The 19,863-nt window shown below is 38.2% G+C and overlaps 1 protein-coding gene across 4 annotated transcripts in view; it reads left to right on the top strand.

Moving 5' to 3' along the window:
* PLD1 (phospholipase D1) overlaps positions 1-19,863 on the top strand; it is a 224,681-nt gene that overhangs the window by 187,940 nt on the left and 16,878 nt on the right. For all 4 annotated transcript variants that reach the window (XM_068546244.1, XM_068546243.1, XM_068546245.1 and 1 more), the window contains 2 exons: positions 11,770-11,904; positions 19,671-19,824. In XM_068546244.1, the coding sequence (XP_068402345.1) occupies positions 11,770-11,904; positions 19,671-19,824 (289 nt within the window). The remainder of the gene's footprint in view (positions 1-11,769; positions 11,905-19,670; positions 19,825-19,863) is intronic.

Below are 19,863 nucleotides of genomic sequence, written 5' to 3'. Positions count from 1 at the left end.
ATTCAGATGTGATGGAGAAATTAAAACCTTCACAGACAAGCAAAAGCTGAGAGAGTTCAGCACCACCAAACCAGCTTTACAACAAATGCTAAAGGAACTTCTCTAGGCAAGAAACACAAGAGAAGGAAAACACCTACAATAACAAACCCAAAACATTTAAGAAAATGGGAATAGGAACATACATATCGATAATTACCTTGAATGTAAATGGATTAAATGCTCCCACCAAAAGACACAGGCTGGCTGAATGGATACAAAAACAAGACCCATATATATGCTGTCTACAAGAGACCCACTTCAGACCTAGAGACACATATAGACTGAAAGTGAGGGGATGGAAAAATATATTCCATGCAAATGGAAATCAAAAGAAAGCTGGAGTAGCAGTTCTCATATCAGACAAAATAGACTTTAAAATAAAGACTATTACAAGAGACAAAGAAGGACACTATATAATGATCAAGGGATCGATCCAAGAGGAAGGTATAACAATTGTAAATATTTATGCACCCAACATAGGAGCACCTCAATACATAAGGCAAATACTAACAGCCATAAAAGGGGAAATCGACAGTAACACAATCATAGTAGGGGACTTTAACACCCCACTTTCACCAATGGACAGATCATCCAAAATGAAAATAAATAAGGAAACACAAGCTTTAAATGATACATTAAACAAGATGGACTTAATTGATATTTATAGGACATTCCACCCAAAAACAACAGAATACACATTTTTCTCAAGTGCTCATGGAACATTCTCCAGGATAGATCATATCTTGGGTCACAAATCAAGCCTTGGTAAATTTAAGAAAATTGAAATCGTATCAAGTATCTTTTCCGACCACAACGCTATGAGACTAGATATCAATTACAGGAAAAGATCTGTAAAAAATACAAACACATGGAGGCTACACAATACACTACTTAATAACGAAGTGATCTCTGAAGAAATCAAAGGGGAAATCAAAAAATACCTGGAAACAAATGACAATGGAGATACGACGACCCAAAACCTATGGGACGCAGCAAAAGCAGTGCTAAGAGGGAAGTTTATAGCAATACAAGCCTACCTCAAGAAACAGGAAACATCTCGAATAAACAACCTAACCTTGCACCTAAAGCAATTAGAGAAAGAAGAACAAAAAAACCCCAAAGCCAGCAGAAGGAAAGAAATTATAAAGATCAGGTCAGAAATAAATGAAAAAGAAATGAAGGAAACAATAGCAAAAATCGATGAAACTAAAAGCTGGTTCTTTGAGAAGATAAACAAAATTGATAAACCATTAGCCAGACTCATCAAGAGAAAAAGGGAGAAGACTCAAATCAATAGAATTAGAAATGAAAAAGGAGAAGTAACCACTGACACTGCAGAAATACAAAGGATCATGAGAGATTACTACAAGCAACTCTATGCCAATAAAATGGACAACCTGGAAGAAATGGACAGATTCTTAGAAATGCACAACCTGCCGAGACTGAACCAGGAAGAAATAGAAAATATGAACAGACCAATCACAAGCACTGAAATTGAAACTGTGATTAAAAGCCTTCCAACAAACAAAAGCCCAGGACCAGATGGCTTCACAGGTGAATTCTATCAAACATTTAGAGAAGAGCTAACACCTATCCTTCTCAAACTCTTCCAAAATATTGCAGAGGGAGGCACACTCCCAAACTCATTCTACGAGGCCACCATCACCCTGATACCAAAACCAGACAAAGATGTCACAAAGAAAGAAAACTACAGGCCAATATCACTGATGAACATAGATGCAACAATCCTCAGCAAAATCCTAGCAAACAGAATCCAACAGCACATTAAAAGGATCATACACCATGATCAAGTGGGGTTTATCCCAGGAATGCAAGGATTCTTCAATATACGCAAATCAATCAACGTGATACACCATATTAACAAATTGACGGAGAAAAACCATATGATCATCTCAATAGATGCAGAGAAAGCTTTCGACAAAATTCAACACCCATTTATGATAAAAGCCCTGCAGAAAGTAGGCATAGAGGGAACTTTCCTCAACATAATAAAGGCCATATATGACAAACCCACAGCCAACATTGTCCTCAATGGTGAAAAACTGAAACCATTTCCACTAAGATCAGGAGCAAGACAAGGTTGCCCACTCTCACCACTATTATTCAACATAGTTTTGGAAGTGTTAGCCACAGCAATCAGAGAAGACAAAGAAATAAAAGGAATCCAAATCGGAAAAGAAGAAGTAAAGCTGTCACTATTTGCAGATGACATGATACTATACATAGAGAATCCTAAAGATGCTACCAGAAAACTCCTAGAGCTAATCAATGAATTTGGTAAAGTAGCAGGATACAAAATTAATGCACAGAAATCTCTTGCATTTCTATACACTAATGACGAAAAATCTGAAAGTGAAATTAAGAAAACACTCCCATTTACCATTGCAACAAAAAGAATAAAATATCTAGGAATAAACCTACCTAAGGAGACAAAAGACGTGTATGCAGAAAATTATAAGACACTGATGAAAGAAATTAAAGATGATACAAATAGATGGAGAGATATACCATGTTCCTGGATTGGAAGAATCAACATTGTGAAAATGACTCTACTACCCAAAGCAATCTACAGATTCAATGCAATCCCTATCAAACTACCACTGGCATTTTTCACAGAACTAGAACAAAAAATTTCACAATTTGTATGGAAACACAAAAGACCCCGAATAGCCAAAGCAATCTTGAGAACGAAAAATGGAGCTGGGGGAATCAGGCTCCCTGACTTCAGACTATATTACAAAGCTTCAGTAATCAAGACAGTTTGGTACTGGCACAAAAACAGAAATATAGATCAACGGAACAGGATAGAAAGCCCAGAGATAAACCCACACACATATGGTCACCTTATCTTTGATAAAGGAGGCAAGCATATACAGTGGAGAAAAGACAGCCTCTTCAATAAGTGTTGCTGGGAAAATTGGACAGGTACATGTAAAAGTATGAAATTAGAACACTCCCTGACACCATGCACAAAAATAAACTCAAAATGGATTAAAGACCTAAGTGTAAGGGCAGACACTATCAAACTCTTAGAGGAAAACATAGGCAGAACACTCTATGACATACATCACAGCAAGATTCTTTTTGACCCAGCTCCCAGAGAAATGGAAATAAGAACACAAATAAACAAATGGGACCTAATGAAACTTAAAAGCTTTTGCACAGCAAAGGAAACCATAAACAAGACCAAAAGACAACCATCAGAATGGGAGAAAATATTTGCAAATGAAGCAACTGACAAAGGATTAATCTCCAAGATTTACAAGCAGCTCATGCAGCTCAATAACAAAAAAACCAACAACCCAATCCAAAAATGGGCAGAAGACCTAAATAGACATTTCTCCAAAGAAGATATACAGATGGCCTACAGACACATGAAAGATTGCTCAACATCATTAATCATTAGAGAAATGCAAATCAAAACTACAATGAGATATCATCTCACACCGGTCAGAATGGCCATCATCAAAAAATCTAGAAACAATAAATGCTGGAGAGGGTGTGGAGGAAAGGGAACACTCTTGCACTGTTGGTGGGAATGTAAATTGATACAGCCACTATGGAGAACAGTATGGAGGTTCCTTAAAAAACTACAAATAGAACTACCATACGACCCAGCAATCCCACTACTGGGCATATACCCTGAGAAAACCATAGGTCAAAAAGAGTCATGTACCAAAATGTTCATTGCAGCTCTATTTACAATAGCCAGGACATGGAAGCAACCTAAATGTCCATCGACAGATGAATGGATAAAGAAGATGTGGCACATACATACAATGGAATATTACTCAGCCATAAAAAGAAATGAAATGGAGGTATTTGTAATGAGGTGGATGGAGTTAGAGTCTGTCATACAGAGTGAAGTAAGTCAGAAAGAGAAAAACAAATACAGTATGCTAACACATATATACGGAATCTAAGGGAAAAAAAAAAAAAAAAGGCCATGAAGAACCTAGTGGCAAGACGGGAATAAAGACACAGACCTACTAGAGAATGGACTTGAGGATATGGGGAGGGGGTGGGGTGAGATGTGGCAGGGTAAGAGAGTGTCATGGACATATATACACTACCAAATGTAAAATAGATAACTAGTGGGAAGCAGCCGAATAGCACAGGGAGATCAGCTCGGTGCTTTGTGACCACCTACAGGGGTGGGATGGGGAGGGTGGGAGGGAGGGAGATGCAAGAGGGAAGAGAAATGGGAACATATTGTATATATATAACTGATTCACTTTGTTATAAAGCAGAAGCTAACACACCATTGTAAGGCAATTATACTTCAATAAAGATGTTTAAAAATAAATAAACATTTCCATCATGTTTAATTAAAAAAAAAAAGAAAATATTATGCTATGTGAAAAGAAGCAAGACACAAAAGGCCACATATTGTATAATTGCATTTTTATTCAATGTTTTTAATAGGCAAATCCCTGGAGGCAGGACAGTAGATTAGTCATTGCCAGGGTCTGGGGAGTGACTTCTAATGGGTATGACATCTCTTTTCAGAATAATTAAAATATCTTAAAATTGTATAGTGGTGATGATTGTACAGCTTTGTGAATATACTTTAAAAAAACAAACACTGAATTGCATACTTTAAAGAGGTGAATTTTATGGCATACGGATTTTTAAATGATTTGGAAGTTTAGAAATAATGAATTGAGCTTCTAGGACTAAATAATTTTAAACTTATCTATCTATTGGTGTGTGGTATTCAATAATTTTTCACTAATGGTCTCCTCAATCTAAAATATCTTAGAAAGAACTTTGGACATAAGACATGTACATCACCAATAATAAATAATTTCAGGGACTTACCTTGTGGTCCAGTGGTAAAGAATCCACCTTCCAATGCAGGGGACACCCGTTCGATCCCTGGTCTGGGAACTAAGATCTCACATGCCGCAGGGCAACTAAGCCCGCACGCCACAACTGTTGAGCTCACGCGCCTCAAAGAGAGAGCCCACGTGCCGCAAACTACAGAGCCCAACGCCTTCTGGAACTCGCGTGCCACAACTAGAGAGAGAAAACCCACACGTCGCAACTAGAGAGAAGCCCAAGCACCGCAACAAAGAGACCGCGCCTTAATGAAAAGATCCTGCATGCCTCAACGAAGATTCCATGTGCCACAACCAAGAGCCAACACAGCCAAAAAATTAAGGAAAATAAATAAATTAAAAATAATAATAATAGTAAATACTTTCAAAAGGTGTATCTAATTTTATCCAGGACACAGATTTACCAGAGTATTACCCTATCTATTTTCTAACAGTTTAAAATTAAACTGATAGTGAATGAGTAGGGTTCTAAAAGATATATTGATTACAAACAAAATCAGGAAAGCCATTCGGTAATAACAGTGGCTAGTAAAAATGCAAAGGTGAGGTTATAGGAGAATAAAAAGTCAGAACAAGCCTATTATTTAGTTTCTCAACCATAAAAATGTCCTGAACTTATTATAAAGCATTTTCTTTGGCTCTGAACCCTTTTCCTGCCTCTGCCTATTCTGGGGAAAAATTGGATTTAACATAAGTAATTTCAATGTTAAGCCCTCTTATGAAAAGAGTTCCAAGTACCCTGGGAACAAGTCAAAATCACGCATCTCAGTGGGGAAAATGTTCATTGAACATGGAAGAACAGATTAATTACATAATGCCCCTTTTTGAGGTACAGTGTTGTTGGTTTTGTTTTTGTAAATGTATAGTGGGTTTTAAATACATGAACTAACTAATCTCTAATTGGATAGAGAGCTGTGGTTTTGTACTGTTTCAATTCTTTAGAAATAACAAAACTGCTGCCACGAATATGTTAAAATTCCTAAAAAGAAAACCAGCTGCGATTAGTGTATAATTTTCTGATACACTAATCTTCAGGGATTTAGTGTTTAACTTAAAGCATTTCTTTATTATTTTTATAATTGTTGTGAATTATGGCATTTTAGCAGCCAATTTAGTATAATTTAACACAAGGTCTAGAGGTATTCAATCAGGATTAGAAACGTACATATAGGAAGTGCTTGTTTAAGCAGCAAAAGCCTGTAACAACTCTTCAAGTCCTTTCACAAAGTGTCGTTATAAACGTAGAGTCTTGTATCAAATTTCTCATCTTTTGAGCTATCGATATGTATGCACCAACGTTCACAACAGATATGTCTTAAGGGCCTATATAAACCTCCAGATTCTCACATACCTCCATAACATGTGAGTTGGAACCCCTCATGATTCTTTTCTATCTATTGCTTCTTATTAATACCTGTCATGCTCCTGGCTTTCTTATATTTTCTTCAGAAGGCACTGTTTCAGTATATCTTCACACCACAAGTTAGCATCACCAACTTTGTATCTGTTACTCGTTGAGCCAGTTTCCTTCACAGAATAAAGTACAGTCAGACCTCTGTATCTGCAGTTTCCCCATCCACACATTCAACCAACCACAGATCGAAAATATTTGAAAAGGAAAAAACAAAAAAACAAAAAACCAGAAAGTTCCAAAAGGCAAAACTTGAATTTGCCATGTGCAAGCAACTATTTGCATAGCATTTACATGGTATTAGGTATTATAAGTAATCGAGAGATGATTTAAAGTGTACGGGAGGATGTGTGTAGATCATACGCAAATGCTCTACCATTTTATATAAGGGACTTGAGTAGGGCAGATTTTGTTATCCTTGGGGGTCCTGGAACCAATACCCTGCGGGTACTGAGGGACAACTGTACTGGCCAAAGTAATTTCTCGATTTGCTTTGTCTTCTTCTCCCTAGAGTGTGTGGTGGATCCATTCACCTCATTTGACAGGCCACACTTTAATTCATCAAAATGTCTGCTTTCTGGCTTGGAACCTTTGTTTTTCTTTTGTCCCTGTAACTGGTACTCACCCTTAGCTTTCTTCTTAAAGGCATTTTTCATAAAGAAATAAAGATTTTTTACCACTTCACAAGAGCTATTTTGGGGACTTCCCTGGTGGTGCAGTGGACAGAAATCCGCCTGCCAATGCAGGGGACGCAGGTTTGATCCCTGGTCCGGGAAGATCCCACATGCTGTGGAGCAACTAAACCCGTGCCCCACAACTACTGAGCCTGCGCTCTAGAGCCCGCATGCCACAACTACTGAGCCCACATGCCACAACTACTGACGCCCACATGCCTAGAGCCCATGCTCCACAACAAGAGAAGCCACCTCAATGAGAAGCCCGCGCACAGCAATGAAGAGTAGTCCCCGCTCGCCACAACTGGAAAAAGCCCACGCACAGCAACAAAGACCCAACGCAGCCAAAAATAAATAAAATTAAATCTAAAACAAAACAAAACAAAACAAAAAATCCTTTTAAAAAAAGAGTTATTTTGTAGCAAGGATGAATGGGAGTAGGTATGGACTGTGGGCTGTGAGGCTCGCCCACTAGTTGGAGTGTTGCTGAGACTCTCCAGACCTGCTGTGGAATGGCACAAATCTGTGCCTTAGGAAATTACAAGTTATTATGTCTTGAGCTTTCAGACTGCTAACAGCCAGTCAATATCGTTAATCTTTAAAAAATATTTTTAAATAATTTCAAACTTATGGAAGAATTTCCTGAACTGCCATATACCCTTCATCCTGATTTCCCAAAGGTTAATAATTTGCCTTCTTTGCTTTATCATTCTCTCCAGATAGAGAGATAGACAGATAGACAGACAGACGGATGGGTTTTTTCCCTCTGAACCATTTGACAATAAGTTGCAGCCATGATGCTCATTTACTCCTAAATATATGTGTGTCTCTGAAAAAGCAGGACATTTTTAAAGCAGCTATAGTTCAATATAGAAATTAATGAAATTAACATTGATATAATACTATTATCTTGTTTGCAGACCTTACTGAAATTTTGCCAATTGTCTTACTAATTAAGGTCCTTTATAGCAAAAGGGGGGGAAATGTTTTTTGTGCGTGTGTGTGTGTGTGTGTGGCCCAGGCTTCAATCAACAACATGTGTTGTATGTATCTTTATTTTCCTTTAATCTGAAATAATCTCTCAAATCTTTTTTTTTTTGGAGGATGGGGGTACTTTCATGATCTTGGTATGTTTGAAGAGTACAGTTATTTTTTGTAGAATAGCCCTCAGTTTCGGTATATCCATTGTTTCCTCGTGATTAGATTCAGGTTATGCGTTTTCAGCAGGAATATCAGAGAAGTGATGTGCCCTTCATATACCATGTCAGGAGGAACATGGTGTTGATTTGCCCCATTACTGGTTATATTAACTTTGATCACTTAGGGAAGGTGGGATCTGCCAGGTTTCTCCACTATAAAATTACCATTTTTCCCTTTGTAATCAAATATTTCGTGGGAAAACACTTTGAGTCTATATAGTAAATATCCTGCTTCTTATCAAACATTCACCCACTGGTTTTAGCATATATTAATGATTCTTCCTGGATCAATTATTACACTATGATTCAGTTATTATTACTGTATTTCCAAATGTTGATTTTTTAGTTCCATTGCTTCTTCTATATTTATTGCTTTCTTCTAAATTTCTTAGTTGCAATTCTACTATAAGAAAGTTTTCCCTTCTTCCCCACTATGCATTTATTCATGTGTAGACCTATGGATTCTTATGTTATTCAGTGGGTAATAATTTTGATGATCAGCTTGCACAGGTTTGGCCAGTGAGGGCCTTTTTAAGCTTGCTTCTATGTGCTTTGGACATGTCCCCATCAGCCTTTTTTTCTTACTGGCACAAGAGTTCCAGACCCATCTTGTATATTCCCAGAACTAGCCCTGCAATCAACCATTTCTCCAAGAAACCTAGGTTCTTTTAGTGGAAATTGGCATTTAGAAACCAAATTCTGGGTGCTAAATATGATCATTACTACTGGGATATTACTGCTTTAGGCCTTTTGTATACACATTATCTATTATATATCTATCTGTCTATTTATCTATCTATCTACCTATCCATCTATCTACCTATCTATTATCTATCTGTCTCCATACTGATACTTATAATTCCAGTCCCATGCCACAGGATTCCTTCTATTATCTCTAATATATATACTTCCTCAATCTTAGAATACATGAAAATCTGTAGCCCATACTACTATGAAAAATAAATCTCACTAGAATTCAATATTTGTTTACAGTTCTTTTTGCCTTTAGCCTAAGAGTATATGCTCAAAAACCAGTGTTGAAAATTTACTTGGATTATGTTATTAATTTGAAATACAGTTAGGTTCATTGCTTTAATTTGTATTTCATTTTAGGCTTTTTTTTTTTTCCTCTGTCTTTCTTGATTAAGTGTGTGTAACAGACTTCCAATAGTCAGAATACAAAAGGCATGCTTAGATAAGTGCCACTCTGCTATACTTCCTTTCAGTTTCTTCCCCACCCATTTTTTCCACCCTATTTCACTCATCCCCTATTGGTAACCAATTTTTTCAGTTTCTAAGTTATTCTTGCTGCGTTTCTTTTTGTACAAATGAGCAGATACATGTATATTTTCTTATTTCTCCCAATCTCTTTCATAAGAATAGCATACCACGTATTTTCTTGTGCATTTGTTTTTTCATTTAACACTACATCCTGGAAATCACTCCGTAACAGTTCATAGAGATCTTCATTCCTTTTTAGCTCTGCATAGTCTCCCATGTATAGATTTGCCACAGTTGATTCAATCATTCTCCTCTGTATGAACATTTAGGTTGTTTTCAATATTTTTCAATTACAATTATGCAATTGATAACTTTGTGCATATATGTTCTTATTTTTTGGAAGTGTATATTTAGGATAAGTTTCTAGAGTGGGAATGCTAGGTCAGTAGGTAAACACATAGGTGGTTTTGTTAGATATTGCCAAATTCCCCTCCAAGTTTGTACCAATTTGCATTCTCACCACCAATGTAAGAGAGAGCTTGCTTCAACCCAGTCTCACCAATAGAATGTGTTATCTTACTTTTTTTTTTTGACCAATCTCATAGGTTAAAAAATGGTTTCTCACTGTGGTTTTAATTTGCATTTCTGTTATTATGAGTGAGAATGTATGTCTTTTCAAATGTATCTTTTCGTGTGTGTGAATTGTCTGTTCATGTCTTTTGCCTATTTTTCTGTCAAGACTTTGATCTTTTTCTCCCTTCAGTTATTGAGTTCTTTATATGTTCAGACTCAGTTCTTTGTCTGTAATATATACTGCAAATATGTTCTTCCTCTTTGTCATTTGTTTTTGCTTATTGTGTTTTGTGTCATGCAAATATGTTTTTTTTAATTTAGCCAACATTATTGATCTTTTCTTTTATTGGCTCTAGATACTTACAAGCCTTCCCTGCACTCAGGTTACCAGGAATTCACCCTGTTTTCTTCTAACACTTGTATGGTTTCATATGCTTACATTTTCATCTCTGATTTATTTGGAGTTCTTATGATTGCTGGGAGAAATGTATATAATTTTTATCTTTTTCAAATAGCTATGCAATTGTACTAGCACCTTTCATTTAAAAATTCTGTTCCTTTATGTAAAAAGCCCTTTTCCTAGAGATGCAGCTTTTATCATATGCAAGATTTCCATACCTACTTGGGTCTGTTTCTGGACTTCCTATTCCATTCACTGGTTTGGCTGTCTATTTATGTACCAGTTCTACACTGTTTTAATTATACAGACTTTATAGTATGTGTTAATATAAAATATGGGAAGGGTTATTTGTAAATGGAGGAACCTCTGTATATTACCTATGAACAAACTTCTTTCCAATATACTTAAATTTAATAGATACACTAACATCAGCAGTAAAATAGAAAACATCAGTAATACATGGAAACTTCAGTAAATGAAACATGAACTACCATTGGTTCTATTAGTATGCTTCAGATTCTCTTTTAAAAATTTATGTTCTCTTTCTATAAGAATCTAAGATGGTTTGGTTCCACTCCATTTATTCTTAGTATCAGACTTTGCTTATCCAGGGCGATTGCTCTGTGGGAGAGGGACCATAAAATCTCATGACTAACACTCATGCCAGGGTAATGAATATGGGTTGGTTTGATATGGAATGCATTTCTTCTTATCACATAAATGACCCTCACATGATGAGAGGACAACATTTTAAAGTACAAACCTAGTACTGCTTGCTCTGAAGAAAATTCTCCAAAGTCAAATGTACTTAGGATTCTTTCCTAATTTTAATGATTTAGAAGGAGGAGTGTTATTTAATTACCAACACTCTTACTTACCCAAAGTCTGCAAAATTTATCTGCTGCTTTGCGCTGGATACGTTGCAAAGTATGTGTACATCAGGTAGTTTGGGCTCACATCTTGCATCTGATTTAAACAGCGGCAGGTGTCAACCAAGACAGATGCAAATGTCACACTGAAATCTTGGGTTATCTACTGCAGCTATACTTTATCACTCTTCAGTAGTTGCTCACCAAATCATTAAAATAAAATGTTCATATTTGAATTTATCTTTGGATTACCTCGGCATAAGGAATTCTTAGAAATCACTTCAGTATGATATTTTAAAATTGTATCTCCATTCATATTAACAATATAAAACTCTTCAGAAAGCAAAAATAGATCCTAGATGTATTCTGAAATTATACACACACACACATACACACATATATTTTACAGTCTATTCTTAACCTGTTTATGTGGTATATTTGTTTTGAAAGACAGTAAAATATAAGGTGCCATTATTGAGCTTGGTCATATTAATTTTAGTGATTTCTTATTGAATTTACAGTCGGCAATCAGTGGATAAATTACATATCCTTCTGTGGTCTTAGAACACACGCAGAGCTTGAAGGAAACCTAGTCACTGAGCTTGTCTATGTCCACAGCAAGTTGCTAATTGCTGATGACAACACTGTTATTATTGGTAAGTACTTGGTCTCTAATTGTATTCCTTGTTAGTTGACTTAGCTCATGCAACAATCTTTCTTTTTATTCCTCTAAAGCTTCCTTTGCAGTTGAAAGGGACAGTCACACAGTTATCTAAAACATTTCTGAAGCAATCTTTTTTGCTTATGTCCTGTCTAATCCCTGCCTTTATCTATGAAGTAACAGAGGCACAGAACAATCAAATGGCCATCGTGTAAATTACAGTGTCCAGAGACAGCAATTTAACCCAGCAGTGCAATAGAAAGCCTGCTCTCATTAATTCTTTATTATTCCCTTGTTTTTATTTTGAATCCAAGTACCTAGATTTCTGGGCTTGGAAGGAGGAGATGTGGGGAGGGAAATGTGTCACAAATGAGTACCTCGTGGTAATTTGTACATGTGCGCATCACACCCACCTAACCATTTCCACAGATCTGAAGTTTTGCAAGAGTTAGGATCGGAAGGATATTAAAATATTGCTGCCTCTGTGCTTACCATTTTTTCCCTTGAGTCAGTGTTTTGGATGTTATTAATCAGAGTGCAGAGCAGACCAGCTTTGTTGGGGGCGGGGGTGAGGTGGAAATTGTGTAGTAACGATACGATGTAGTCCTAGACTAAGGTCTGCAGTCTGTTCCTGCAGTCCTTGCCCCACTGACAGATTTGGGAGAGTTACTGGTTGTACATTCTACCCAGATTAGATCTTGACCAGAGGGGTGGGTTTGCAGCTTCATTCTTATATACACCTGAAAAGCTTCATTTTCCCATCATTGAATTGGTTTGCCTTCTAATATCATGTTACACAAACACTGAAAGGCCAGGAGGAGAAATAGAGTATTAATAACCAGCCAGATAAATGAATTGACAAGGATGGGGGGATGTTGTTACTTAGAGATATGCTGTGTCCCACTATTGGAAATTTCACTCATCCATTTTAAATAAAATGTAGTTTCTCAGCTTTAATAAGATACTGAACTATTCTTTAAGAAATTAAGTGTCATGGGGTGTTTTGAAAAATTTTGGCAGTAAATATGCCTTTTCCATGTCTATCCTCCAGTGAGAAAAGAAAAAAAAAATCTCATACCTAGGAGTAATGAGACTGTCTTGTCTGGAAGATGATTTGAAAAGAAAAAGTAGTTCAGAAGCCAGAAAATGTATAGACCACAGTGTGGTGACACATATATATATGTGTGTACACGTGCACACATTCTTTTAATACTTACTGGGCATTTAAGAAAAATATCTTGTGTCTTCAAGTTCTTGCTCAGTAGGGATCAAAGCTCTTTAAGGATTTATTTCCTCCCTTACTTCCCCCAATATACAAGTTTTCTCTTATTTTCCCGCAAGCTGTTCTGGTCTTGCTCTTCAGAAGCCAATCTCAGAATATTTTTAGAGTACATTTGGCAATGACAATGAGGAAAGGAAATATATGATTTTGCTGAAATGAAAAAACAAACAAAGCCAGATAAAATTCAGTTGATCTCTTCAGCAAGATTTCAGAACTCTTGAAGTAAAACTTAACAGATGTAAATATTTTCCTTTTAAAGGTCATTTTGACCTTCAGCCTGCTTTACTTTACATCAAGTATAAATGCAAAGTAGTTTGCAGTATCTGAGCTAACAGTTAAACAGATCTGTAGAGTTTTTTAGTTGACTTATTTTCTTGAAAGGTCTCTGACCCCTCAAAGGCTACAGTTTATTTAGGCTAGCAATAACTGATCCATTTTGCACATTGTTCTTACTGACTTTATTGAAACTGAAGATGTGGCCTTGGGAGTATGATGAGGTCTCACTTGCTAGTCTTTAGAGGCTGCACTTCTTTTTCTCCTTCCCCAAGGGCAGAACACATTTCCCCCGTGGAAAATCCACAGGTACTTTTGTTCTTTTTATCTCAGTGGAAACTCTGTGAGAAGCAGGCTTGTTATTGCTGCTCTCAGATATCTGGCCTGTTTTCATAACACAGACAGAGAACAATGTTTAAAATTCTCAAAGAGGAACTTGAGAAGTTAGGTTGACAATATTTTACAGGTGTTAAGCAAGTAGTTGAGAGCTTAAAAGGAATTAAAGTAACCTGTGATTAAATTTTCTAACATGGCAGACTTATGCCAGAATTATTGAATAATTGACGTAAGAAAAATGACTAATGGTTTTTCCTCATTTTTTTTCCCTCACAAGGAAATACTTGGTTTCTCACCTTGAGATATCTTGTGTGTGTACCTTTAATTATCTCTTACCCCCGGTGGCCCTGTTGGTCCTGAAATCTGTGACCAAGTCCAGTTTTCTAATTTATCTTACTGGCACTTAACAGAACTAACATTTATTTGCTTTCCTAAACAAAACAAGACTATCCTTAAATAGAATTTGAGTCTATCCTGTTGACTAAGTGAAACGATTTTTTTTAGTATTCACTAATCCATTGCACAACACAATAGGGAGATATAAAACATGATCACACAGTGCCACTGCCCTACACAGCTCATGGGCTACAGGGGAAGCAGATATTCTTTCCACTAAACACCAGAAACATCGGGATGGATATTGATGAACTGGCGCGAGAAGGTCTAGAGACGGTCAGCGAAGGTGGGTATGTGGGAACCTATGGAGAGAGAATGGATATCAGTGCTTAAGGGGCAGGCTTGAGAGCAGCTGTTGAGAGTCTGTAGTTGAAAGGCCACCCCAGTAAAGAGCGAGTCCCGTGGGTCTCAACCCTGGCTGCCTTAGGATTGCCTGGTGGCTTTTTTTTTGGTGGACTATCCTTTTTTAATTAAGGTATTATATATAGTAAATTGCACAGACCTTAAGTGTACAGCTTAATGAATATTCACATGTTTACATTCATGTAACCACCACCCAGAACAAGATACAGAATATTTCCATCACTCTGACAGGTGTCCTCCTGTCTCCACTCAGTCAATCAGCCCCTAAAATGTTTTCACTGTCACCACAGAACAATTTTTTTTTTTTAATTTTATTTATTTATTTGTGGCTGTGTTGGGTCTTCGTTTCTGTGCGAGGGCTTTCTCTAGTTGTGGCGAGCGGGGGCCACTCTTCATCGCGGTGCGCGGGCCTCTCACTATCGCGGCCTCTCTTGTTGCGGAGCACAGGCTCCAGACGCGCAGGCTCAGTAGTTGTGGCTCACGGGCCTAGTTGCTCCGCGGCATGTGGGATCCTCCCAGACCAGGGCTCAAACCCGTGTCCCCTGCATTGGCAGGCAGACTCTCAACCACTGCGCCACCAGGGAAGCCCCCACAGAACAATTTTGAACACAGATGAGTTTCAGTTCAGATAAATGAAACTATCATTTAGGGGGAAGATTATTCATGTCTGCAATTTACTTTCAAATAGATTCCCCCACCCCCGAAGATGGATTAATTGATAGATAAAGGGATGGGGTGGTATTAGGGGAAAATATTAATGCCTGGTTCCTACTTCCAGAAATTCTGACTCATTGGTCTGGTTTGAGACCCAGGCATCAAGGTTTTTTTGCTTTTTGTCTTTGCTTTGGCACCAATATCTTGCGAAAGCTTCCTGGGTGATGCTGCCGTGTAGTCAGGCTGAGAACCCCCAAACTGGAGGCACAGGGAACACAAGTGGGTAGAAAGTACTGAGTAGCCCACTGAGGCTCAATTGAAGAGTCAGTTTTCCTTTAAAACAAATAAGCTAAAACAGAGTAGAGTTTGTGTGTTAGTTGTCTATTACTGCTGTAACAAATGACCACAAACTTACTGGCTTAAATCAGCACAAATTTATTATCTAACCATTCTATAGGTTAGAAGTTCAACATGGGTCTCACTGGGCTAAAATCAGGGTACCAGCAGGGCTGTGTTCCCTTCTGGAGGCTCTAAAGGTGAATCCATTTCCTTGCCTTTTCCAGCTTCTCCAGGCTGCCCACATTCCTTGGTTCATGGCTCCCTTCTTCCATCTTTGAAGGCAGCAATGTTAGATCTCTCTGAAAGTTCTCAAAGTGTCAACCCATTCTTCTGTAACCACATCTCTCTCTGAATCCCCTTTACTTTTAAAGACTCTTGTGATTATACTGGGCCCACCTGAATAATCCAGGATAATCTCCTTATTTTTAAGGTCAGCTGATTAGCACCCTTAATTCCACCTCCACCTGCAGCCTTAATTCCCCTTTGCCATGTAATATAACATATTCACAGGCTTTGGGAATTAGGCCATAGTCATCTCTGGGAGCCATTATTCTGCCTACCACAGAAGAATTCACAATGTCTGAAACAGGACATTTGAAAAAAGCAAAACCACAAAGGAAATGACAGATAAATCCAACTGCATTAAAATTCAGAACTTTATTCATTAAAAGATGCTGTAAATAGAATAAAAAGATAAACCACAAACTGAAAAAAAGGTATTTGCAATACAGTTAATATTCAAAACATATAAAGAACTCCTTAAATCAATAAGGAAAGACAGTATCCAAAGAAAGATGGGCAAAGGAATTGTATAGGAACGTCCCCAAAGAGGACATACCTGAGGCCCGTAAGTATATGAAACATGTTCATCCTCATTAATATAATAATGAGACAAAGAACAGGTTTTCAAAATACCAATTGGCAAAAATTAAAAATTGGACAATCCAAGTATTGACAGCACTGAGGAACACCGGGGATCCCACTCTTGCATACAGAGCCCAGGTAAACTCCCACATGTGTACGCCAGGAAACATACACAACTATGCAGAACATAATTGTGTATTACAGCAAAACTCTGGAAACAACCCAAATATCCATCAACAGTAGAATGGAAGAATAAGTTTGGGGGTGCTCATTCAAGGAAAATAATGCATTACAATTATGCACAGATAAATCCCAAAGACATGATTTTGAATGAAAGAAGCAAATCTCCAAAGATTATCTTCTATATGATTCCACTTATACAAATTAAAAATAAGCCAAAAGTAAACCTTTTTTGTTTAGGAAAACATCATCAGAGCATGATGAACACAAAATTCTATACAAATTCTCTCTTAGGAAGGGAAGGTCTTTCATGGGAAGACAGCTGAGGGCTTCTGGGATGTGGTAATGTTCTGTTTTTCAGCTTGGATGATAAATTCAGTGATTTTCTAAAATTATTACCTAAGTTGGACTTACAAGTTTTCATATACTGTTTTCTATTTTGCTATATTACATACTGTTTAAAAAGTTCCTAATAGCAGACTTAGAAAAGGTCATTTTCCAAAAATTATCAAGGCAATGTCCTAATAAACCAAGGGATTGCAGTTACCATAAAAAGTAGTACATGAATACAGAGCATATTTCTTGTAAACAGTTAAAACTCTAAGGACTCATAGAGAGTAAAAGGTCAAAATTCCACTTACTGTCTCCCTCTCTTTGCCAGAAGGTACTCACCACTCTTACCCTTCAGTGTGCATCTTTCTAGAGGTCACTTGCCCTCTCTTCTTCCTAGTATGTTCTATAGAAATGGGTTAATACTATGCCTGCTGTTCTGAATTTGATTTTCAGAATATGGGAATGTTTAACAACAGGAAGGGAGGTAACATTTACATCCATCAATATCTCATTTTCAGTATCTCATTTATTCATCTGAAATTTTCTCTTCCCTTTCTTCCCATTCCTATTAAGTAGTAGCCAACTCACTTATCCAGCATGGTTGAGAGTCAGTGCTCTGGGAAACTCCAGATGGGCCCTGGAAGTACAAGAACCACACCCTCTAAGAATTCCAGCTCAGAATGCCAGGAATGCATTCCTCCCCTGGCGATGGGAGGGAATCTGAGAGGACTGGTGTGAAAGTGTGTGTGTGTGTGTGTGTGTGTGTGTGTGTGTGTGTGTGGCTTTCCAGGGGGCTCACATCCCCAGTCACCCTGACGGTGAAGAGCAGCTATGTCCTGCCAATTCGGCAGCCCCGGCCCGAGAGTGGCCTCTGCTGGGGCCCTGTGGTAGTGATGTCCCAAAGCAGCACTGTGGAGTCCTTATTCCTTGCCCCTGACAGTTGATTCACCCAGAGAGGAGGCTTCTTTGATACAAACGCTACATGCCAGCAAGTCTTCCCTTCCTATGGCAGTGTTCTCTAGTGCAGATATTCTCGAGGTAACAAGTATCTGATAATAATGCCAGTAATAATTAGCATTTGTGGGGCAGTTTATAGATCGGTAAGTGCTTTCACATGGTCTTACTTCATTTTTACAACAACCCTACAAGGTCTGTATTATGATCTCGATTTATAAAAGATCAAATTAAAGCTGAGAAAGATTAAATGACTTTGCCCAAATTAATGCTGGGCCACATGTTAAGCCCAAAGACATGGCTGCAAATTTTATAGTGTAATTAAAATGTAAGTGTATGTATAAAGGTTGATTTGTTGCTGACAAAACAGTGTTGCGAAGGTGGGGCCCACCTTACCGCGCTCTAATAGTGCTCCCAACTTTCTGTGAGGTGCTCCATCCTTTCTGTCACCCAGAGTCCCTGTGGGACACCATTCCCATCCACGGTTATCATAGAGTTGTGTATTAACTATGTGACCATATTGTAGCAAATGGCAGTAAAGACTCTTCAGGAAGAGCCAGCTTCCTCTCATGTCCAACATCCCACCGTCTGGGCTCTGGGTAGGGCTGCTAACACCTTACACCCTGATGGTCCCCATCACATTCGGTAGCCCGAGCTTGTGTTCAACCTAACTCTTCTGCTCCTTGTCTGCAGAAGCAGTGGAGTGTGGGACTAGGGCAAGAGGAGCAAGAAGAAAAAAGAGTCAGTCAGGCCCCTTTTGTAGTTTGTAGGACACCTCAAGGATTCAAAAGTGTGGATCCACGATGATTAATGCAGAAAATGTAGCAAGGTTTTTGAATACACAGCAGAGGAGCGCAGGAAGTGCAGGTTGAACTAATATTCAAATACTTGCCCTTCACATGTGAAAGTCAGCATTCTCAGCTCGTTTGGATTTAAAAATAGAATGGAGGGAAGTTGATACAGAAGCTGTTGGCATGCCACGCAAGTGAGGCAAGAGAATGAAAACCCAAAGCCACGAATGATAATCTGTATTTGGGAGTGGACTATATTGCTTGTGAAGGTCCTCTTGTGTTTTGACATTTATAATTATGTGACCATGAGTTAAAGTCTACAGAGTTTGATTCCTAAGTATGAAACCTTACTGCACTGAGCTGGTAAGTGTTCTTGTTTCTTTGTGTGCTTAATGACTATATCAGTTAGAATCCTTTGAGCCACAAGATAGAAAATTCAGCTAGAAGTATGTGAAACAATAAGGGAAATATATTACTTCACATAACAGAAAATAAGAAGGTTCTAGGGTTGGCCAGCTCAGTGACTTAAAGACCCAGAGTCTTTCTTCTTTCTGCTCTGCCATCTTCAACTTGTCTGTTTGTCCCTTGGTTGGTGGCTGCAGCAGCTCCCACAATCATGTCCTCATGCAACCCTTCAAGCCAGAGTATCCAAAGACTGGAAGTGACACCATCTTGTTCTTGTGTCTATTTATAAGAAAGAGAAAAACTTTCTCAGAAGCCCCTGGCAGATTTGCCTTATGTTGCATTGACTAGAATCATGACAAGTGCCCATTTCTAAGCTAATCACTGGCAAAAACAATGAAATGACCATGACTGGCCTTAGACTGATCAAGATTTACCCCTGGGTTAGGGAGCGCCCTGCCTTCCTAGAGCACAGCATCTCTTGATACCTGAACAAAATTAGGGGTTTTTTAGCAAGGAAGAATTGAGTCTGGAGGGCAAATGAGTGTCTGCCAGGACAAGAAAATTGTTCAGTTTCACTGTTTCTCCTTATAGGCTCTGCCAACATAAACGACCGAAGCATGTTGGGAAAACGGGACAGTGAAATGGCTGTCATTGTGCAGGACACGGAGACGGTCCCTTCAGTAATGGATGGAAAAGAGTACCAAGCTGGCCACTTCGCCCTAGGACTTCGGCTGCAGTGCTTTCGGTGGGTCTCGGAAGCTGGGTCTCCCTCACATAATCCCGC

The sequence above is a fragment of the Eschrichtius robustus genome, chromosome 6 (assembly GCF_028021215.1).
Source record: "Eschrichtius robustus isolate mEscRob2 chromosome 6, mEscRob2.pri, whole genome shotgun sequence".
Classification (NCBI taxonomy): domain Eukaryota; kingdom Metazoa; phylum Chordata; class Mammalia; order Artiodactyla; family Eschrichtiidae; genus Eschrichtius; species Eschrichtius robustus.
Note: the sequence above shows the minus strand (reverse complement) of the source record. Positions and strands in the feature narration are given on the sequence as shown.